This window comes from Sus scrofa, chromosome 12, assembly GCF_000003025.6.
Source record: "Sus scrofa isolate TJ Tabasco breed Duroc chromosome 12, Sscrofa11.1, whole genome shotgun sequence".
NCBI lineage: Eukaryota > Metazoa > Chordata > Mammalia > Artiodactyla > Suidae > Sus > Sus scrofa.
Window position 1 is genome coordinate 49,585,841 of NC_010454.4, and position 25,114 is coordinate 49,610,954.

Here is a 25,114-nt window from a genome sequence, read left to right on the forward strand (position 1 = left end):
GGAAGACTGGCAGAAAAGAAATCATACAAGATATAAAGAAAGAACCAGGGGCAGAGCAAGATGGCGGAGGAGTAAGAGGTCGGGCTCCCCCCTCCCATGAACACATCCAAAAAACACATCTACATGTAAAACGACTCACACAGAACATCAACTGGATGCTGGCAGAAGAACTGAAACCTCCAAAAAGGGCAAAAAACTCTTGACATAATTGGGTAGAACGACAGAAAAAGAGAGAGAAATGCAATCAGGATGGGACCAGCATTCCCAAGAGGCAGCTGTGGAGGACAAAAGGAACCCACCTCCTGGGAAGCCACCCAACTGACGGAAAGATCAGCTGAGCCAGAGGAACCTCAAAGTCGCTGAGAAAAGCACAGCAGCGGGACTGAGACCAGCAAAGCAGAGCGAGAGCCGCACAGATCATCTGAACCACCAGCCTGGACACCACAGCCTGAGATGCTCAGGCGGGGGCTGGGCGCAGAGACTCATGCTCCGGAGGTCAGTCCCAGGGAGAGGACTGGGGCCGGCTGTGCGGGGACAGCCTGAGGGGCTAAGGAGCAGGGTGCCACAGGCAGGGGAGTTGTGACACAGGATGAGGGGAACACCACAGCAGAGGGAACCTGGGAGAATGTCTGGACCCCTGGAAGAGGCAAGGCACCATTGTTGGGAAGAGGGAGAGGAGGAGGGGCGGATGCCAGAGGAAACGCCCTGTGCCAGAGCGTGCACATGCCCGTGGGCTCTCAGAGGGTAGGGCAGCTCTGGCGCAGGCTATGGGTGGCAAGAAGCCTCTTGCTCGTTTATGGGAGGCTGGATGTTTCTTCTGCAGGCTAATGATGGCCAGGCACCTCTTGAGTGGGCCAAGTCCATCAGGAGGCTAAGTGCCACGTGGTGCCTCTTGCACAATCTACAGGTGGCAGGGACACACCACAGCAGTCCTCTCGGAGGCCAGAGGAAGGCGTGGCTTGCCACCACTGGGGGCCTGTGAGTGGGCCCCACCTGCAACCCCAGTCACCTCAGAGGTTGGCAAAAAAGAAAAACAGAGGGCACTACAACCAAGCACCATATGCTGTTGCTCTCACTCCCCGGGAACACACCCGCCCTGCTGCTGCCACTGCCAAACGCTCCAGGCAGTACCCACACACCTGATCTCTGTCACTTCCCAGGATCCTGAAACTAGGAGCAGCCTGTATAGCACCTCCTATGTGGGCTAAGTGAGACCGGTTGCTTCATGCACCATCTACGGGGGGGGGGGGGGGGGGGGCAAAACCACCACAGTTATCACTGACTCCAGAGACGGTCCTGGCCCACTCCCACTAGGGGTCGCTGAATAAGCATCACCTGCGGTTCTAATCACTTCAGAGGAGGGCACTGCAATCAAACACAAGCTGCCGTTGCTCCCACTCCCCTGGGAACTCACGCAAAATAAAATACTCTTGCTACTGCCAAATGCTCTGGTCACCTTGTAGATTTGCCTAGAGTTCATCACCACTTCCCAGGGCCCTGCAACTAGGAGTGGCCTGTGCCACCTTCCTGCAGGTCCTTGCTGCTGGTGAGAGCCCAACGACCAGGCACTGACTGCTGGCCCTACCCACTGCCTCCTTCTCGCTGAAAACACACTGAACATCCTGGGGATAGCAGCCTGCTCACACCAAAGAAAGAGACAGCAAATGTTCACACTCCCACACCAAAAATAAACAGTAACCCCCCCCCCAAAAAAATACAAAGGGGTATTCTTGCATAGAAGTAGCCTTACAAGACCGCAGTTTGGCTTCTCCAAACTCACATAAAAAGAAAAACACAAGCAAGATGAAGAAGCTCAGAAACCACTCCCAGTTAAAGCAACAGGAGACTTCACCTAAAGCAGCCAACAATGAAACAGACCTCTGCAGTCTGACGGACCTTCAGTTCAAAAGGGTGATAGTGAAAAGGCTGAAAGAATTAAGAGAGGATATGAACAGTAATGCAGATTCCTTTACAAAGGAACTAGAAAATATGAGGAGGAGCCCAGAAAAACTAGAAAATTCATTTGCAGAGATACAAACTGAGCTAAAGGCAATAAAAACCAGAATGAATAATGCAGAGGAACGAATTAGTGACATGGAAGACAGAATAACATAATCACCCAATCAGGACAGCAGACAGAAAACCAAACGAAAAAATATGAAAGCAATATGAGACCTATGGGATCATATAAAGCAGGCCAAACTATGCATAATAGGAATTCCAGAAGGAGAAGCAAAAGAAAAGGGGATTGAAAATATATTTGAAGAAACTTTGGCTGAAAACGTTCCAAATCTAAAGGATACTGATATCAAGATACAGGAAGCAGAGCAGGCCCCAAACAAGTTGAACCCAAACAGGCCCACACCAAGACATAGTATAATAAACATGACAAAAGGTAAAGAAAAAGAGAGGATTCTAAAGGTAGCAAGAGAAAAGCAAAGTGTTAATTATAAGGGAACCCCCATAATGCTATCAGCTGATTTCTCTACAGAAACACTACAGGCCAGAAGGGAGTGGCAAGACATATTTAAAGTGCTGAAAGGAAAAAATCTGCCACCTAGAATGTTCTTTCAAACAAGAATATCATTTAAAATAAAAGGGGAAATAAAGAATTTTTCCAACAAACAAAAGCTAAGAGTACAGCAATACTAAACCCATTTTAAAAGATACATTGAAAGGGCTTCTCTAAATAAAAAAAGAGAGAGAGAGAGAGAAAAGAAGTAAGAAGAATTAGGATGGAGGAAACCAAAATTGAAAGCAGTCACTTAAATAAGCCAGCATACAGATATAAACATGACCATGTTAAAAAATAAAAGACGTCAAAATCATACAATATGGGGAAGGAAAGTTAGAAAATATAGATTTTTTTTTGTTTTAATGATGTGTTTGAGCCTATATGACTATCAGGCAAAAGCAAGCAGATACAGGAAAGGATTAACATACTTAAAAAACAAGGCAACCACAAATCAAAACCAAACATTTCATTCACAAGAACTAAAAAGAAAAGTACTCGAGCATAAAATGGAAAACATTCAACCGAAAAAGGAAAAGAAGAGAAACATAGAATCAAGCGGAAAACAAGGTGTAAAATGGCAATAAATACATATCTATTAATAATCACCTTAAATGTCAATGGACCAAATGCTCCAATCAAAAGACACAGAATGGCTGACTGGATGAAAAAGCAAAAACCTTCAATCTGCTGCCTACAAGAAACTCACCTTAGGGCAAAGGACACATATAGATTGAAAGTGAAAGGATGGGAAAACATATTTCAATACCCATGGACAAGACAGGAGCTGCAATACTCATATCAGACCAAATACACTTTAAAACAAAGGCCATAAAGAAAGACGAAGAAGGAGTTCCTGTGGTGGTACAGTGGAAACAAATCCGACTCGAAACCATGAGGCTGCAGATTCGATCCCTGGCCTCACTCAGTGGGTTAAGGATCTGGCATTGCCGTGAGCTGTGGTACAGGTTGCAGACGCGGCTCTGATCCCATGTTGCTGTGGCTGTGGTGTAGTAGGCCGGCAGCTACAGCTCTGATTTGACCCCTAGCCTGGGAACCTCCATATGCCGCTAGTGCAGTCCTAGGGAAAAAAAAAAAAAAGAAAAAGACAAAGGAGGACACTATTAAAAGATGGTTAAAGGATCCATTCCAGAAAAAGATATCACAATTGTCAATATACATGCCCGTAACATAAGAGCATCCAGATACCTCCAACAACTACTAACAGACATAAAAGGAGAAACTGATGGGAATACAATCACAGCAGAAGACTTTAACACCCCACTCACATCAATGGACAGATCCTCTCGACAGAAAAGCAAATCAATAAGGCAACAGAGATCCTAAAGGACACAATAGAAAAGTTAGACTTAATTGACATTTTCAGGACACTACATCCAAAAAAATCAGAATACACATTCTTCGCAAGTGCGCATGGAACATTCTCAAGAATTGATCACATTCCGGGGCACAAAGCTAACCTCAACACATTTAAGAGTGTAGAAATTATTTCAAGTATCTTCTCTGACCACAATGGCATGAAACTAGAAATCAACCACAGGAAAAGAAATGAGAAAAAACTGACTACATAGAGACTAAACAACATACTACTAAAAAGTCAATGGGTCAATGAGGAAATCAAGAAGGAAATTAAAAAGTACACCAAGACAAATGATAATGAAGGCACAACCTCTCAAAATCTATGGGATGCCACAAAAGTAGTGCTCAGAGGGAAATTCATAGTCATACAGGTCTTCTGCAAAAAAGAAGAAAAATCTCAAGTTGACAACTTAACCCACCACCTAAATGAAGGAGAAAAAGAAGAACAAACAAAACCTGAAGTCAGCAGAAGGAAGGAAATCACAAAGATCAGAGAGGAAATCATTAAAATAGATTCAAAAAATAATAGACAAAATCAGTGAAACCAAGAGCTGTTTCTCTGAAAAGGTAAACAAAATTGACAAACCTCTGGCTAGACTCACCAAGGAGAGAAAGAACCCAAATAAACAAAATAAAAAATGAAAAAGGAGAAGTCACAATGGATACTACAGAAATACAAAAAACCATGCGAGAATACCATGAACTGTGTACTAACAAATTTGACAATCTAGAAGAAATGGACAACTTTCTAGAGTCTTACAGCCTGCCAAAACTGAATCAAGAAGAAATAGGTCAACTGAACAGACCAGTCACTAGAAATGAAATTGACTACGTCATAAAAACACTCCATACGAGTAAAACTCCAGGACCAGATGGCTTCACAGGCAAATTCTGCCACACATACAAAGAGGATCTGGTGCCCATCCTCCTTAAACTTTTTCAAAAGCATGAAGAAGAAGAAGGAACACACCCAAAGACATTCTACGAAGCCACCATCACTCTAATTCCAAAACCAGACAAAGATACCACCAAAAGAGAAAACTATCGGCCAATACCTTTGATGAATATAGACGCAAAACTTCTCAACAAAATCCTAGCCACCAAATCCAACAGCATATCAAAAAGATCAGACACCACCACCAGGTGGGGTTCATCCCAGGTTCACAAGGATGGTTCAACCTACGCAAATCAATCAACGTCATACACCACCTTAACAAAAGAAAAGTCACAAACCACACGATCATCTCAACAGATGCAGAGAAAGCATCTGACAAAGTCCAACATCCATTCATGACCAAAACTCTCACCAAAGTGGATACAGAGGCAACAACCCTAAACATAATCGGAGCCATTTATGACAAACCCACAGCAAATGGGACACTCAATGGAGAAAAGATGAAAGCCTTCCCACTAAAATCTGGAACAAGACAGGGATGCCCACTCTCACCACTGCTCTTCAACACAGTATCGGAAGTCCTGGCCACAGCAGTCAGACAAACAAAAGAAGGAAAAGGCATCGAAACAGGAAGAGAAGAGGTAAAACTCTCACTGTATGCAGACGACATGATACTAAACATAGAAAACCCTAAGGACTCAACCCAAAAACTACTTCGACTGATTAACAAACTCAGCTAAGGAGCAGGCTATAAGATTAACATTCACAAATCAGTCGCATTTCTGTATACTGACGATGAAATATTACATTGGGAATACAGAAATACCATACCCTTTAAAATTGCACCCCAAAAAATCAAATACCTGGGAATACACCTGACCAAGGAGGTATAGGACTTATATGCCAAGAACTATAAAACATTAGTCAAGGAAATTGAAGAAGACATAAAGAAATGGAAAGCTACTCCATGCTCCTGGGTTGGAAAAATTCATATGGTAAAAATGGCCACACCACTCAAAACAATCTACAGATTCAATGCAACCCCTGTCAAATTACCCACGACATTTCTCACAGAGCTAGAACAAACAATCCAAAAGTTTATATGGAACCACAAAAGACCCAGGATTGCCAAAGCAATTCTGAGCAACAAAAACCAAGCAGGACGCATAACTCTCCCAGACTTCAGGCAATGTTACAAAGCCACAGTCATCAACACAGTGTGCTTCTGGTACCAAAACAGACAGACCGACCAATGGAACCCAAAACAGAGAACCCAGAAATAAACCCAGACACCTATGGCCAACTAATCTTTGACAAAGCAGGCAAGAACATTAAATGGGAAAAAGAAACTCTATTCAGCAAGAATTGCTGCGAAACCTGGACAGCTGCACGCAAATCAATGACACTGGAACACACCCTCACACCAGGCACAAAAATAAACTCAAGATGGCTGAAAGACTTCAACATAAGACAAGACACCATCAAACTCCTGGAACAGAACATACACAAAACATTCCCTGACATCAACCTTACAAACGTTCTCTCAGGTCAGTCTCCCAAAGCAACACAAATAAAAGCAAAAACAAACCAATCGGACCTAATCAAACGGACAAGCTTTTGCACAGCAAAGGAAACCAAAAAGAACACAAAGAGACAACTTACAGGATGGGAGAAAATCGTGTCAAACGATGCAACTGACAAGGCCTTAATCTCTAGAATGTACAAACACCTTACACAACTCAACAGCAAAAAAGCCAACAACCCAATGGGAAAATGGACAAAGGACCCGAAAAGACATTTCTCCAAGGAAGATACACAGACGGCCAACAAGCACATGCAAACATGCTCAACATCCCTCATTATTAGAGAAATGCAAATCAAAACGACCATGAGATACAACCTCACACCAGTCAGAATGGCCATCATTAAGAAGTCCACAAATAACAAATGCTGGAGGGGGTGTGGAGAAAAAGGAACCCTCCTGCACTGTTGGTAGGAATGTAAGCCACTACAGCCACTATGGAAAACAGTATGCAGGTACCTTAGAAATCTATACATAGAACTGCTATACGACCCAGCAACCCCACTCTTGGGCGTATATCTGGACAAAACTTTGGTTAAAAAAGACACATGCACCCACATGTTCATTGCAGCACTATTCACAATAGCCAAGACATGGAAACAACCCAAATGTCCACTGAGAGACGACTGGATTAGGAAGACGCCATATATACACACAAGGGAATACTACTCAGCCATAAAAAAGAACAAAATAATGCCATTTGCAGCAACATGGATGGAACTAGAGACTCTCGTACTGAGTAAAATCAGTCAGAAAGAGAAAGACAGATACCATATGATATCACTTATATCTGGAATCTAATATATTGCAAAAATGAACCTTTCCACAGAAAATAAAATCATGGACTTGTAGAAGAGACTTGTGGTTGCCAAGGGGGATAGGGAGGGAGTGGGAGCTTGGGGTTAATAGATGCAGACTATTGCCTTTGGAATGGACTGGCAATGAGATCCTGCTGTATAGCAGTGGGAATTATGTCTAGTCACTTATGATGGAGCATGATAATGTGAGAAAAAAAATGTATACATGTATGTGTGACTGGGTAACTACGCTATACAGTAGAAAAAAAACAATGTATTGGGGAAATTTTTTTAAAAAGTTAAAAAAAAAGAACCACAACAAGCCGGGTAGGAGGGCAAGACAGGGTATAGTTAAGACCCATACCCTCGGGGTTGGGCAACCCACAAACACGAGGATAGTTACAACTGCGGAGGTTCTTTCCAAGGAGTGAATGTCCTGAATCTCTCGTGGGCTCCTCAGTGTGGGGTCCTGCACCAAGAAGATGAACCTCCAAGATATTTGGCTTTGATGGCCAGTGATGCTTACTTTCAGGAGAGACAGAGGGCTATGGGAAGTAGAGACTCCAAAATACAAGATTCACACAAAATCTTACTCGCTCTAGGACTCAGGGAGAAGTATTAATTTAAAAGGAGCCTGGGTCAGACCCACCCAGTAATCTTGGAGAGCCTCCTGGAAAGGCAGGAGGCAAATGAGCTTTCCCTATAGACACAAGACACTGAGAGTAGCCATTCTAGGGTGTTTCATTCTACCACATGGACATTACTCCTGGCAAGTGCAGTGCCAAGGCTTGTGCTGGTATACTGGTATATGAGGCTGGGTCCTGAGCCTCTGGTGGACAGGGCCAGGTCCTAGGGCAGCTGTGGGCTCAGGATGTCTTAAGGCATCAGGTGGAATAGGAATATCCTGAGCTCACCTCAGGTTCCATCAGATTTGATGGAGAAATAAAAGTTTTACAGACAAGCAAAAGCTAAAAGAGTTCAGCATGACCAAACTAGCTTTCCGAGAACTATTAAAGGGACATCTCTAGCTAAAACTGGAAATGAAAATTTTTTATAATGAAAATTATAAAAGAAAACAACAAACATGGTTGGGGGGTAAAAATTCAGGGCTGTTTGAACTTAAGAGATTAGAAACTTAAAATAACTGTATATATATATATATATATATATATATAGATTGCTATCTACAGTGTGGGGAATATCGTAAATAACTTTGTAATAACTTTGCATGATAACATAACTAGACTTAATATGTAGTCATTCTGAAATGTATAGAAATACCAAACCATTATGTTGGGTAATAGGAATTAACATAGTATTGTGGGTCATTATTACTTCAAAGACAAACTCACAGGAAAAAGAGATCATTTGTGGTTACCAGAGGCAAAGACAGAAGAAGGGGAAATTGGATAAAAGTGGTCAAAAAGTACAAATTTCCAGTTATAAGATAAATAAGTACTAGAGATAAGCACAATACAATACATATAAAAGTTAAGAGAATCCTGAGAGTTCTCATCACAAGAAAAAAAAATTTTTCCATTTCTTTAATTTCGTGTATATATATGGGATGATGCATGTTCACTAAAGGTATTGTGATAATCATTTCATGATGTATGTAAGTTAAATCATTATGCTGTACACCTTAAATTTATACAGTGCTGTATATATCTGCCAATTATATCTCAATAAAACTGAAAAGAGAGAGAAAGCCTGGTGACATAAGATTATACAAAAATAAAAGGTGAATTAACTAAAATTTTAAAAGATCAACTAAGAATACAGTATACTAAGATATTAATTTTCAGGGAGGGAGTGAGTACTTTCCTTCATGAGGGAAGCGACATATCCAAGAACACTTGAGGGAACTTTTTTTTCTAACTACAATTACCTCCCCTCCTCTTCCCATTCCTAACCAAGATATGAATGCCTCCTGTTGAGGATCACTGCCATAATGAGCCACTGTTACTAAGTTAACTATATCATATCATTCTTGTACAAGGAAACAAGATTGAGAATCACTGTGAAACACGCTATATTAGTCAGATTTCCAGAAAAAAAAATTACCCCAAAGAGCTTATTAAAAAAAACTGCCTACAGGTGTACAGGCAAAATAAATATAGTGTACTTAAGCACTCAAAGACTAACAACAAGAAACTGCTACCACTTCTAGGCTGAAAGGACAAGCAGAAGAGATAAAATTACCAAGCCTGTGAAAGCTGGACTCATGGAGGGGCTACATGATGCACGGACACTATCACCTACAAAACCACATTTAAGCAGGGAGGGAATAGGAAAACCTCTCTTCCTACCCTTTGATGTACGATGTTCTGCCAGTAACTTCCACTCCCACTGGCTGATTCCTAACAGAAGCAAGGTAAAGGATCCCAGGATGATACACTATGTAGGACCATTCAGCCCTCCAGAACACAAATAAGAGCAGAGGAGAAAGAATATATTAGGTCAGGAGGTGAGGAAGGGAAGACAGCAAACAGCCAGCACACACAATACACACAATATAGAACAACTAGAGTGAGTAGCAGAAAGAGGAAATAAGACTGAGGCACAGGTATGGGGAAAAATAAACCAGAGTCATATTAGACTGCATATCATGCATAAAGAATCACGAAGAGTCTGAAATGGTTGGAGAATTGAACAAGTAGTAAAATATGGAATACAAAGATGGAAAAGTAAGTAAGACCAAATTATAGAGCAGAGGTCAGCAAACTACGGCCTGCAGCCCAAACCTAATCTGCTGTCATTTTGGGATAAACTTTCATTGGAACTCAGCCACACTCATTCACTTATGAATTACCTATGGGTGCTTTTAAACTACAACAGCAGAAGGTATAGTTGAGTAGTTGCAAAAGAGACAGTATTACCCTTATAGAAAGAGTTTGTTCACCCTTATTTTAAAAAACTGACATATGAAGAACTTGAAAAATGTCTGCAAGCAATGAACAAACTATCATTATCTCAGTAATCAGTAAAGAGTGAAATTCACAACCCCATAGGAAACTCTAAAACAACTACAAAAAGAAGCAGCCATTCACAAATTCTAAGAAAATATTCTAAAAACTAACATTCACCTACTCCAATGAGACTGGGTATTTGTGCTAATAAAGTAATGTATGCCATGGGAGTGATTTCAAATGCAACTTTTTAAATTCTTACCATATTTTTAATGTAAATACAAAAATGCAAATAATTAATACTTAAAAGTTTACCTTGAGGGCATTTTCTTCCGGAAAACCATCCAACGTTTTTTTCTTAAATTGATTTTGTTGCAAACTGGGCTTAAATGCCTGTAATGCATTGTTTTTGTCTAGACTTCTCATTGTGGTGCCAGATATTTTTGATGAATGTGTTTGTCTGAGTAATTCACTTTCTCTTTGGTGAGATAAGTTAGTAGATTCAGATACTCTCAATTGTTTCTGTTGTTGAGCTCCCAAATTCTTTGGATAAGAATTTATTCCACTATCTGACATTACATTCGTTCTTTTAAAATGAGGCTTAAAATCACTTTTATCCCAAGTTTTTAAACTGGTATTTTTGTTGCCATCTGTGTAGCTGTAATAGTTTAAAAAAAAAGTTAGTTTTGTTTCTATATACTTTTTCTTAATTAAAAGAATATTATTAATAACAATTTGCATTTACATGGTAATTTGTGACTTATAAACTACTTTGTAATTACTGACCAGTTAGAAATTCCAAATATATCACAACAACCCTACAATTATATCTATCTTTTCAGGTGATGAAATTGAATCTTAAAGAGGAAGAAGTAACTTAACCAAAGTCATATAGCAATGACAATCCAAAACCCAGTGAATCCTCATCTCCGAACTCAAAGTCTAGTACCAGAGTATATCTTCAAACTATATAAGCCTTCATATGACTTATCTCAGAGTAGAAAGAATTTGAGGACTTTTATCTCCTTTTTTATACATTTACTTTTTAATTTTATACGAAGTAAAATTTTCAAAAGTTAAACTATGGCTTGTCGGTGATTTTAAATAACAAGGCAGGGTAGACAGACGTTTGACTAGAAATTTTGTACTTTTACTGTGTAGTTTAAAAGCCCTATTTATAAATCTGTTCCGGCATTTTACTAGCTACACTAACCTGAGATATATTTACTAGCTAATCAGAACATGATAATGAGGCCAAAATCAAAACTATAATTTCTCAGCAGGCTAGTTAAAAGTTCCACACAGAAAAACTAGTCCAAGCCACAATTACTTACTTCTGAACAATTTTCCTTAAAATATCACAAGTACTATAAGAGGGCAAACAATGCAAACCCTATCTTGTTAGGGAAAATAATCCAAGAAAAGATCTAGGTTCTAGTGACCAGAAATAAATCCAGATAATATGGGACCTGCATCTTGTATAATTTGGGGAGCCTTCGTAAGTAAATTATGTACAAAATTTGGTGTGAAAATAAGAAATCACAAATAATTACAAAATTTTTAAGGATGATAAATACCACAAACATCACAATATCCAGGAAAAATTATTATTATCAAGGATTAACTCCATGATACACCTCTACCTAAGACCTTTTTCCTACCTTGACCACTTCTTCGTATGATAACTTTATACTCAATACAGAGAACAGAAACATATTTCTATTCTTCATGGCTATAAAAAGTACTTTTATTTTTATAGTTTAAAAATAAAATTAAACTACAAAAGTTTAGTTTCTTTTAGCTTTACAACTCCTTATTACAACACATCTTCAACTTTCTCAAATGTTTTTGCTCAGGAGGTGCTCCTAGCCTAGGGACAAGCTCTGTGAGAACTGCGGTTCTTTCATCTTGCTGGGTGTGCCCACGCACGTGCTTCTTCAGCAGTCAATCCAGCACAGTCAGATCCTCAACATCCTAACTAGACCATGAAGTCTAAATTGTAGTGGCTCCTAAACAAGGCAGAGAGCAGCATCTCCCTCAGATCCTTCCCCTTAGGGACAAAGATAGGGTACAAATGCTCTATTAAGATTCCCAAGAACAGACTATTACTGGAGCCAAACGGATGTGAAGGTAAAGCTATCCACCCAGCAACCATGCCTATAGTCTCACACCAGGATATAGGGATGACCCCGGCATGGTACAGGCCTACACTCAATTCCAGCTGTTGCTTTCTTCTCTGGCCCATGGAACAGAACATGCCTTTGAAGGGGACAAAGAAATTAAAGCTTTGATGCTTTAGCATCATTAACTTTATGGTAAATTCTCCTCTGCTAATAAAAACTCTTAGATTTTGCATATCTGCCTGGACTATACTCACAGTTTAGATCAGTGGAAAGGTAAATAACTCAAGTTAGAGTAAAATATGAAGTCAGGAGTTCCCGTCGTGGCACAGTGGTTAACGAATCCGACTAGGAACCATGAAGTTGCGGGTTCGGTCCCTGCCCTTGCTCAGTGGGTTAACGATTCGGCATTGCCGTGAGCTATGGTGTAGGTTGCAGACGCGGCTCGGATCCCGCGTTGCTGTGGCTCTGGTGTAGGCCAGTGGCTACAGCTCCGATTCGACCCCTAGCCTGGGAGCCTCCATATGCCGCGGGAGCAGCCCAAAGAAATAGCAAAAAGACCAAAAAAAAAAAAAAAAAATATGAAGTCAGTCAAAAATTGGTATACAGATATTTTAGAATACTTTAAAAAATTTATATTGTATTCTTTTAAAATACTTTTTGTTATAACATTCTGAAAATAACGAAAGTAACATAGCTAAAAATAGTCAAAACTCTGCAAATTGTTTGATATACTCTATTATGGGAAGAATGAGAATATAAATGCCTTGGAAATTGGAAAAAATGTTCTTTCCTGGAGAAGCCAAAATCATCTAGAGAAGGAAAGGTACTAGAATGGAAAAGCACACTGACACAAAAGAAAAGACAACATGGTAATTATGAGATAAAGAAACTAGGAGTTCCCATCGTGGCTCAGTGGTTAACAAACCCAACTAGTATCCATGAGGATATGGGTTTGATCCCTGGTTCTGCTCAGTGGGTTAAGGATCTGATGCTGCCATGAGATGTGGCTTGGATCCCACGTTGCTGTGGCTGTGGTGTAAGCCAGCAGCTGCAGCTCAGATTTGACCCCTAGCCTGGGAACCTCCACATGCCACAGGTTCAGCCCTTAAAAAGACAAAGGAAAAAAAAAAAGAAACTAAAATTACCTTCCCCTTCATCAAATGCCTATGAGGACATGAAAATCTCTGGATTCAGAGTATTTAAGCTAAGGCTGTCCAGCAATTACCAAGGAGCTTAAAGATCTTAATAGGTTAGAAGTACAACATTCAACTACGGTCCAGAAGAATCGTAACAAGGATGGGAGTGTCAAGAAAGTGCTCCAGAGACAGAGTATGAAAGAGAAGAATCCAATCTTTGGCCAATCCGAGCAAGGTAAAGGAGACGTAAAATTTAGTTATTATGGGGAGTCTGCCATTTCTTTCTATGAGTTACTGACTTAAATTATACATTACCTTACATTAACTTTTACAGCAGGTCTATATAACAAGAATCATTGAAAGACATGATGCATGGTAAGAAAACAATTCCAAGTGAATAGGGCAATAGGTATTCTAATTACTCCATATATAAGAACATCAAATAAACTGTTATGTTTATAAAATCCTTAATGAAGGACTTTCATGGTAGCGACAGACAAGACAACACAAAGTTTACATAAATACATCAAAAGAATTTTATATTTTATCCACCATACACATTTAGTGCTGGCAGGTCTCTGGATATCATCTAGCTCAACTTTTTTAAATAAGATTTTAAGAAAGATATACCTTGATTTTTCTGTTAAAAAATTATTTTTTTATTTTTTTTTATTTCCCCAATACATTATTTTTTTTCCTACTGTACAGCATGGTGACCCAGTTACACATACATGTATACATTCTTTTTTATCACATTATCATGCTCCATCATAAGTGAATAGACATAGTTCCCAGTGCTACACAGCAGGATCTCATTGGTAATCCATTCCAAAGGAATGCATCTATTAACCCCAAGCTTGAGGTTAAAAATTAATTAATGGCTATCTCTGGATCAATGTGACTATGAATAACTTTTTACCTTTCACTTTTTTTCCTAGAAGGATTATATTACTTTTATAATAAGAACAGTAGACTATTATAGAAAAAAAGAGAACACCTTGTCTTCCCTTAAAAACAATTTATGTCTCTACATGAACCTATTTGCCAGATTGTGTCCAATTTCCAATTTCTAAAGTTTTCACCTCTCCTCAACTGAGATTTCTTAACCACCAAGTGCAATCCTAATTTCTCTAAGACCAATTAAGTCTAGTTGTAGGAGCATAAAAGCTTGAAGATGTAACCTCAGTTCATCCCTCCTTCTCATCCAGTATAGTAATTCTGGTAAATTAAACCTATCTTAACAACTTGTCTAACAGCATAATACCTAAAAGAATGGGAGTCTGCATTGCTCTTGCAAATTTCATGTTTCAGGATAGTCTAGATAAGAGTTACAGGATAAAATACAGGATACCCAGTTAAATTTGAATTTCAAATAAATAACAAAATTTTAGTGTAAGTATGTCCCAAACACTACATGTGGCACTATGTGTTGATTACCTGAAATTCAATTTTAACTGGGCATCCTGTATTTTTATTTGCTAAATCTGTCAATGTTAGCCTAGATTCTAAACCTAAGCATAGAACAAGTTAAAAGATATTCAACAGATTACCAAGTGCCTACTTGGGTTTTCAAGTGTTTTCTGGTCCTCTATTTTCTGATGTTACATTCCATCTGACAGGTCATCTATTATTTCAAACTGGAATATCTGATACTGACTACCTATCCAGATTATAATCTGGTACCTAATTCTCTAATACCCATCAGCATGAATTTTCTCCTAGCACTTGCAGCTGGAACTATGCCTCCAAGGAATATCTCAAACCACTGACTAGGCCTAGTGTCAAGCAGTGGTACTGAAGAAAGAACTAACTGGTCCTGAGGAAGATAGCATGACTAGTAATATTAATATTAAATTTTTTAAAATAAGAATATTATTTTGCTATATTAACCACTTTATTAAATAAAGTTTCCCCTTTTAAAAAATATGGTATCTTTATCTAATGAAAGTGAGAGTAAGGTTAACTTCATAGGGTAGTTGTAAGGATTATTAAAATAACATATTGAGGCACTAAATAATGACTGATACATGATCTGGGTTTGGTGTTGTTTTTCCAAAACTTTGTTTCCCAAATTATTTCTTTCAATATTTGCCACTTGCCTAAGAATACTAAAGCTCAACCTAAAAAATAATCCAGGTCCTTTTTCTGTTTTTTTCATATTACTTAGACATTAAACTTAGATACTTCCAACAATGACCCAGAAGTACCCTCACCATCTTCCTTGATGGTCTTCTTCATTTCTTGAGCCCTACCACTACAGATGTTTATGCATTTCATTCTCCACCTTTCCTTTCTTACACTACCCTATTTTCATTGGAGCTGACTACCTTACCGGGGTAAGACTGAGAATTCTATTTGGTTCTCAATCTTTAAATACATCCAACATTTAGATACAGTTATTCTTAACTCTTTACCTACTGTCAATTAGATCATTAATGATATACAGCAAAATTAAAAATTCATCATGATAAATACTAGCAGAAATTTCTTTATAATATGAAGTATTCTCTGGAAATATAATTACTGCCAAATTACCTACTTTTAAAGTTGTATATGGCATATTCCCTTCTTTTACAAAACATAATTAATATAACTATACATAGTTATTAAGTATAAAAATTTCCTAAATGTAATTCTGTTTAAGATAGAGGAAGAGGGAAGGGAGTAAAGGAGGAGTTGGGAAGGAGAAGAATAAACAGAATAATAAAAATCTTAAGCAGACTCACCTCCAACCACTCTTGCTTCTTTCAGCATTTGATTGAATAGATATAGACACAGAATCTTGATTTCTCAGGGGATGAGAAACTGAAAGCGGTATTTGCCTTTCAAGAAAAAAAAAATGTCTTATTAACTATTTGTTCCCCAATTGAGAAATACAAAAATATAAAATATACATAGAAGAATAACATCAGTCAGTAACAGACAAACACATTCATTGGTATATATTTTTCCACATACCCTGTGTTCACTGGTTTTCTTAAAGGAGGCAACTCTGGATTCATAGCTTCCCAGGCCCAATCTCAAAAGATATAAGTAACATACATAAGAATAAAATATATAACTTTTTTTGAAATAATTATTTGATATTTATTTAATTTGCAGGGAGAAGAAGTTGAAAACTTGAAGAAGAAAAGAACTTAAATATATGGACATGTTCTCCAACAGTACTTTGTTGTGGAATTTGTCACAGCCTACTTTATTCATTTTTTTAGATGTCTTTCCTCCCATTGTACTCTAAGCAAGGTAATAGCTTAGTTCATATTTCTTGCACAGTCAATCCTAGTATAGCACCTTGTTCTTTGTAATGTAAACTCATTATAATAAAATCATTGTTTCTTAATCCCAATGCACAGCAAGAAATACATCAAAACCCAGAACATATACATGCATGATGTGCATGTGTACACATGTGTGTCTGAGAGAGAGAAAACGTAACAATTTTACCAACAATTCTTATTCTTACTATGTGTGATACACTGATATTTTATATTCTATTCTACTTAAGTCTCTTCTGTTTCTCTTCTTTAAAAATTGGCTATTTACCAATGTATTAATGGATCAAGAAAAAATTTGGAAAACACTGGTCTAGTCCTATCTCTTACCCAATATAAGAATATTATTATATCTCTGATAGATAGCAATCCTGGTCAGAGTTTAAAGAGTTCAGTACTTCAGGAGAATGCACACTTCCCTATGTTGAACTCTAGCTGTTATTTTTCAAGATGATCCATCACTCACGCTACTCAGAATTTTTTAATAGTAGTAGATGACCAGATAAATGCCCACTCATGCACACCTATGTGAATTTTTTATTTTTATCCATAAAAATGATAATTATATTAAATTCATACTTCTAATTCCTCAAACGTGTAAGAAAAAAAATAAAGATTTTAAAGTAGCTTAAAATCTATGGTGCACACTGAATGAAATTAACAAGTGTTGTCATCTATAAAAGGATTTTAAAATTCTAGCTGCATAAAATCCTACTAAAGGTTTTTTAACATGTACCCAAAAAAGTAAATGTATATAACCAGCATGTACCAAGTACATTTCAGAATATCTGCCTGTCCACTGTTCATGCCTTCTTCCAGAAAGGAGTAAAAAGTAAGCAAACATTAAGACCTCCCAGCACAACCCACCACAGCTAATTGTTTCAGAGATTAGAGGCCTAACCATAAAGCTAAATCAGGATTTCAGTTACCTCACTTTAAAATATGAACTGAAGCAAAGGCTCTCTTTCTCTAGAATTTGAATCAGGAGAAACAGTGGGCAGCCAACGACAGGCTCTGAGAACTAGAACTAAAAACTATGTTAACACCCAACAAGGGCAATTCAGCTCACGTGCCAGTTGAAGCTATAAGGAAGCCAACTGGATGAAAGAGTGAAAACCAACAAATGAAGAAAGGCAAAGATGATGTAAGAAGAGAAAAAAGACTAGGGCCAAGCACTAGAAATTCCTGGGCTTCTACCCTTCCTAAAGTCTATTTTCTTCAATTTTTCCAATGTTCCCATTCACACTTATCCTTATTCCTGAAGCAACTTGAGTTTCTTCATTCTTTATCACCAAATATTTAAGTTATAATACCTATGTGTTTTGAAAAAGAAAAATATCTTTACAATATAGGCTACTACTTTATTAGAACAAAGGCTCCACATTTAAGATACTCCATTTAAATGCTAAGACATCCCTGTAGACAAGGAAACCCAAACTACTGTACTGGAATGTTCAAAAAGAGCCAAGTAATGCTTATAATTGGATAGTGGGAAGAAGAAAAAAATAAACTTTCTATTTCCATTATACTAAAACAGAAATGGTAATTTTCTATAATCCCATTTTGTACTTACTGAAAATTTTCACCTTATTTTCTTACCTGTTGGTAGAGGAGGGAAATCATAACTGTCAGAAGCAGTACTGACACCTGGATCATTTTTAAGTGGACTGGATGTTAATGGCTGTCTATTCCTCTTTTTCTGATTGAACAATGGTACAGGCAAACAGCCTAAATTGATGTACCAATAAATTAGTACCTAATAGGCAAATCTAATTATAGAATAATTACTCATATAATACACAACTTGGATTTGTCTACTTCTATATGTTAATTTCACATTTATTAGATATATTTCTATAGATTTGGATATATTTTTACAATCTTTTTAGGATACCAAATAGCTTTGTCTAAAAACTCCTTTCATATTCTGTTAACAGTGCCTTAATTCTCTTGTTTGGAATTAATTCCCATCTCCTCCCTCATCCCCCAAACCTTTCCAAATCCACTGTTTGTTTTCCTTACTTCCCTCCTGTACTTGCTTATCATCATATCAACTGGAGGGGACCCTTCAAGTACAATAAAGGTAAGGGAAAAACAAAATTTGACCCATGCTTTCCAAAACCCTAACCACTCTCTGAACGACGGCAGCACACCCTTTAATGCCATGGTTCTCAAACTTTAGTAAGACTTATCTGTAATTATGCTTAACAGGCCAGTTCCTAGATGCCACTCACATAGGTTTTATTTTAATAATTTTTGGAAGCCAAAACTCTGCAATTTCAGCACAAACTCCAGGTGTCTGTAGTGCATATTTCTGTGGATCATTTTAAGAATGCCCAAGAGTAACAGGAATAAATATAAATGAGAATAAATACTACTCCACACCCTCCAGATGAGAGACCTGAGATCTCAAGTCAAGTCAGAAGTCAGAATTTACAAACACTAAAATTAAAAGGTATCTCAGGGAGAAAAGAAGTCAAAAAGCTTGCACACTGCCAAAGTTAAAGAACCTAGATAGGGCTCAAGCTTCCTAACTCAGTTTAGATATCTTGCCACTGTACTAAACACTAGTTGATCCATCAACACTACAGGAGAATATACTCTGTGATAACTGCCTAATGAACAGCTGGGAAAATGATGTGGGTTCTAGAGGTCAGACTGTCTATGTTTGAATTACAGCTTCAAAGAAGGCTTGAATTATAATTTTAAAGTACAAAATACAGCTATCTCCTTAAACTCATTGTGTCAATATGACATAATAGTAATATATGATTTAATGTCTTTCTTCCATTTCATACATTACTTACTTAGCATCTTTGTGCCTTTGTTTCTCATCTAGAAAACAGGTGTGATAATAATAACTATCTCAGAGTTAAATAAATTAATATATATAATCAAGTGCCCAGAATACAGTACATCCACCATAAACAACAGCTGTTATCTTCACTGTGCACCATCATCATTCCCTTGGTTCTCATCATCCTTGCTTCTGTCCTTATACTAATAAATTGGGAATGCATAAATGGCAGGGGAAGCTGTTAGGGAGAAAAGAAATACTTCTGGAACTATTTTAAATAAGTCATAAATAAAAATGTTAAATATTATTAATTTCTTTACTTTCAGCATAAAAGCACAAAACAACTCAAGCAACTGGGTTTGCAGAAAGCATAAATCCAGGAAAGTCTGATTTTATTTCCACCTAGGCCATTTCGTCTTGAGTAAAAAGTTCTTTCCTTCAGCCTAAAAAGTAAAGCAGGTAGACTATATGTTCATTCTTTTTAAAAGTTCCTTCCAAAATGTTGCATCTATATACTATACAAGGTTTACATGTTACATACAAACTATAAAAAAAATCTTTAAATAAAAGTTGATCAATACCTGCTGTACTTCGAGCTGAATTTTCATTTAGGTTTCTCTTCATTTCCTTCAATATCAAAGTCTCTAACTTTTTCTTTAGCACTCCAACTTTACAACATGAAGTTGACTAAACCTTCAAAAACAAGAAATTTATAACTCATACTGTATCAACAGCAAAATCAAATTCTCAACCTGGTAATTACTGAAATTAGGGTTTAAAACTTTGATTTTGAACCTGATAACATAAACACTCTATGGCGTCTTTTGCTTTTTGAGTAAGATTTTTCAACATAACCTATTTTTCCAAATCTGTTTGAAGTAAGTTAAGACTAGAGTGACTATAGCCTTGCTTCCTAAACACATGTGGATTTTCACAGAGTCTATGTAATTTATTACAGAACCAAGGACCCACAGTAAGAATAAATCTAAAACAGATCTACAAAGAGGGAAATGGACTACAACACTGGCAAACATACATAATTGAACTAGTCATGTAAGAATATGTTCTTGGAGTTCCCGTCGTGGCACAGTGGTTAACAAATACAACCAAGGTTGCAGGTTCAATCCCTGGCCTTGCTCAGTGGGTTAAGGATCCAGCGTTGCCGTGAGCTGAGATGTAGGTTGCAGACCCGGCTCGGATGCCGCATTGCTGTGGCTCTGGCGTAGGCCGGCGACTACAGCTCCGATTAGACCCCTAGCCTGGGAACCTGCATATGCGGAGGGAGTGGCCCTAGAAAAAGCCAAAAAAAAAAAAAAAAAGACTATGTTCTGTGTCTGTTTAAAACTCTATGCTGTACAACAGAAACTAAAAATACACTGTAAATCAACACTTTAATTTTTAAAAAGAAAGAAAATTACATGTAAAAAAAGAAAAAAACTCTATTCAGCAGTTCTTTTGTTGGAGCAGAGGGTTAAATATCAGACACTGTCACTGCAGCAGCTTGGGTTGCTGCTGTGGCACGGATTCCATCCCTGGCCTAGGAATTTTCACATGCTTCCGTCACGGCAAAAAACAAAACATCCCCTCTATGCAGATCATCTGCTTTGGCCATTAATTTGATATCCCTGGATGATACAATACCAAGACAAAGGCCTCATTTAATATCCAGAATAACAGTAACGATAAGTTTCCACTATTTCTATAACTTCAATAACTGAAACAAGATTTTTTTCGCTATTTTTTTCTTTTATCACAGTTTTTGCCGTATTTTTTCCATGTTTAGCCTCTTATATTTTAATCCCAATTTAATTCAACAAAGACCTCTTCTGTGAAAAGGTAAAATGCAAACAAGATCATTTCTGCTCCCAAGTTCACTGCCCCATAAAACAAACAGACATGAACACCACTTGACTAATAATGTAAATCGTACTGAGGTAAATATTAATTTCCAAATATCGCCTCTAGAAATAAAACGAGAAACGAGGTCAGGGACTGCCTCCCCTTTGTTTCCACAGCTTGGCCTTGAAGCTGGATATACGTAATCCTTTGGAAGATATTCTTGGTCCCATTCTAGGAACTAAAAGAGAGGTTACGGGGAGTTCCCATTGTGGTTCAGTGGTTAAGGAACCCGACTAGGAACCATGAGGCTGTGGGTTCGATCCCTGGCCTTGCTCAGTGGGTTAAGGATCCAGCGTTGCCAGGGAGCTGTGGTGTAGGTCGCAGACAAGGCTGGGATCTGGCGTGGCCGTGGCTGTGCTGTAGACTGGCGGCTACAGCTCCGATTCGACCCCTAACCTGGGAACCTCCATATGCCGCGGGTGGGGCCCTAAAAAAAACAAAAAACAAAATAAAAAATAAATAAAACAGAGGTTACGCAACCTTCTCTTAGCCCAGAAACACCAACAACACATCCTGAATTTAGGGTTGACACGTTTCTGAGTCTCTGACTCTGGACCACTGACCCTGGGTACAGGGACTCTGAACCACGCTCCCACCGCCTCCTCCCTGCTCCCCGCTCGGGCTTCCAACTGGACCCTAACTGCATTAATCTGAGTGGTGGCGTCGATGTGCCGAAAGTTTGCTTAACGCGTGCGTGCGCGTGCGCCAAACACCGACAGACCGTTGCCTCAGAACGAGGCCATGAGGCCTATGTGCGCCCCTCCTGGGAAAAACGAAAAACTCCGGTCAGGGTCCTGTTCTCTTCCAACTATCTCTCCTGTTCCGGGGATCAGGGCAGTTTGGTACCTAGGGCCTACACAGGCTCCTTCCCTTCTTGGCCCTCCTGCTAAGACGACGCGCAACTTTAACCCTCAAGCGCCTCACCTCAGTCAACCGTTACCGAAGCAGCTCAGTCAGCAACCGCCGCTCCCTTCCCGCCTCTGAAAAAGCGCAGGCGTGGCGCCGTACGCATGCGCACCCGCCCACGTTGCTGACGCGCAGGCGCAGACGCCACGGCTTCCAGGCCGGGCGGGGTGGAGAATGGCGTCCTTCGTTCTGTGGACAAAGAGGGAGAGATTCTTGCCCCCTCCCTCTGGAACGGAAACCTGAGCTCTTCCCCCCCCTCACCCCCGCCCCACAACCTCCCCTGTGTTCTCACACTGTGAGGTACGCTATGAAGGAATGTTCTACCTCTTTGGAGTTTTGCCTGGAGACGGACAAGCCTGTTCTAGTTGCCTGTGGGGCCCCGCTGGCTTCTGCCCTGGCTTCGTCCTAAATTAGGGCCCACGGCTGGTCTCCCAACCCCGTTCTCTCACGTGGAGAGCATTTCTTAGGTTCTGGACCTCAGTTTGTGAGATGCGATGGCAACCCAGAGCCTGCCTAGAAGAGAATGTCTCAAAGGCCGTGGGCCTCATAAGGATCTCGCTTGGTCTGGCTGAGTTTCTGAGTCAGGTCAATCAGATGGGGCATTGGAGTCGCTAGGAGGCTGGCAGAGCTGAGCCATGGGTTTAGATGACGGCGGCGCAAGGCCCAGGCAGGAAGGCCAGGCAGTGCTGCACTAGCAGGGGGGAGGGAAAGAGTCTGCGCCTCAGAGACTGGGGCCTCGGGAGAGGAAAGGTGCAGTGACCCAGACTCTGACCCTTGGCTCCTTGCTCTGCCTCTGCTCTTGAGCAAGTTAACCCCTCTAAACCTACATTTCCTTCCTCAGTAAGATGTCAATAATAATACTTAATTGCGCAAAAGATATTAAATTGAATGGTTCTGGCACACTGTAAGTGCTCAAAAAATGTTAGCCCTTGTTTACCATCAGTAGTTGCCTTTTATTAAGAAGATACTGGAGGGCAGGAATAATAATTCTACCTCTGTCTGGGTTCAAAGACCATATTTTGTTGTTACTCTATCTTCTGACCATTTCAAGACTAGAAAGGGTGAAGGGAAGAGGTGCAGAGGGACCCAAAGATGAAGTTTGTTAGTGAAGACCTAAGACCATGGTACATATTAGTATCTTCTTTGAAGTTTAGATCAAATAAAAGAGAATGTTAAGAGCTAGGATTAGAGGTAGATTGAGACTAGCTAATAGATCATGTTGACTGCCAAACTAAGGAATAGGTTTGAAGGAAAGGGGTCTCCATTTGATTTGGAAAAGATGAGACTTCACACGGGGAGTTCCCCTCGTGGCTCAGTGGTTAAGGAATCTGACTAGGAGCCATGAGATTGCGGGTTCAGTCCCTGGCCTTGCTCAGTGGGTTAAGGATCTGGCGTTGCTGGGAGCTGTGGTGTAGCTCACAGATGTGGCTCAGATCCCGTGTTGCTGTGGCCCTGGCGTAGGCCAGTGGCTACAGCTCTGATTTGACCCCTAGCCTGGGAACCTCCGTATGCCAGGAGTGGCCCAAGAAAAGGCAAAAAGACAAAAAAAAAAAAAAAAAAAAAAAGGCTTCACACGGTAAATTGTCTAAAAAGACTTCATCTTCATTGTTCAAGAGAGGAGACTTAAAAAAAAAAAAAAAAAAAAACGAGTAAAAGTTTCAGGAAAGCAGGTTCTGACCTGATACATAACATACATGCACATACACACAACACCCATCTACCTAAAATAAATTTCTCATTGGAAGAAAAAAACTTAAAACTCACTGTGGGCAACATCCTGTACTACATCTATAAGGACTACAGACATAAGCAACATGGAATCTTTGCTAGCAGTTTATAAACTTAATTTATTTGATTCCTATGTTGTTCCAGTTACCATTTATTTATCTCCACTTAGAAAGTTAATCAGAATAGATGACAGCTATAGGGCCACAGAGGAATAAAAAAATTAAACAAGTAAGAGTAGTTTGATTACTTGACTACTGGCCAACCACAATATGTGTAAGACACTTTATGTGTAATTTTGGAGAGAAGACCCTCTCTATCCCCCTATTGCACTATTTTTGGAAACAAACCCTGCATTAAATTTTTCTCCTACAAAATTTCTAGTGTTAATCTATTGTACAGCTACGACTATGAAAAATTATTCTCCCTTTGTTTTAAACTACATTATTTTACTAGTAAATCAGGCACCACCATCCCCACAAAACATTTGTAGTGCTGGAAGTAACTTGGCTTATTTTCTGTACCTCGAAACATTAAATATGCAACCTAATAGTGAGATAGTGACAACTAGAAAAGATCCCACTTTGTATAATATCACTTCTATGCACTCTCAGAAAAGAACTAGACTAATAAAAGTGTGCAGTTTCTGTAGGGTTCAAAAATTTAGTGTGCTTTGGGAAACAGGGAGTTAAAAATCTTTTGGAAGTTAACTTGGAATAAGAGTATGAAAAGCCTCTGTTGCTCTAGTTCTAAGGAAATGCTTTCCTTTTTTTCTAATAAAGCTTTCTGCAGAAGACAAACTCTGTACACAATAAACAAGGTAAGTATAAAACAGAATTATAATTCATTAACTCAAAAAGTTACTCATTTTGACATGTAAAGGAAACTTTGTGGATAGTAGATGTGCTTCAAAGTGCTGATCAGTTAAAATTCCATAAAACAAGCCTTGAACTACAAGTCATTTGTGCCAGCTACAACTACAGGGCTGAAGCAGCATTTCCAAAGAGACTAGGGCAAAGGACAGAGCTAACCACACATTGGCAGAAAAGAAACAAAACATAATCGAGGGTTAATAATTCACCATAGCTACTGTTCTTAAAACTAAAATACCTGAACAATGCGACTGTCATCTGTTTACATTTATGCTTGTTTCTGGCATCTCTATACTGAAGTGTGCAGTG

The 25,114-nt window shown here is 39.0% G+C and overlaps 1 protein-coding gene across 4 annotated transcripts in view; it reads right to left on the reverse strand.

Annotated features, from left to right (window-relative positions):
- The window catches only part of SPATA22 (spermatogenesis associated 22), a 36,183-nt gene extending 12,791 nt beyond the window's left edge, over positions 1-23,392 (reverse strand). Inside the window, exons 1-7 of one of the 4 annotated variants that reach the window (XM_021066065.1) lie at positions 22,533-23,392; positions 22,227-22,397; positions 19,985-20,096; positions 18,206-18,334; positions 16,293-16,353; positions 16,061-16,156; positions 10,391-10,733 (exon numbers count right to left, since the gene is read on the reverse strand). In XM_021066065.1, the coding sequence (XP_020921724.1) occupies positions 10,391-10,733; positions 16,061-16,156; positions 16,293-16,353; positions 18,206-18,334; positions 19,985-20,027 (672 nt within the window). In that variant the 5' untranslated portion in view covers positions 20,028-20,096; positions 22,227-22,397; positions 22,533-23,392. Of the gene's footprint in view, positions 1-10,390; positions 10,734-16,060; positions 16,157-16,292; positions 16,354-17,535; positions 18,007-18,205; positions 18,335-19,984; positions 20,097-22,226 lie in introns of those variants that run through there. The other 3 variants (XM_021066066.1, NM_001177921.1, XM_021066067.1) reach the window with 3 other exon arrangements.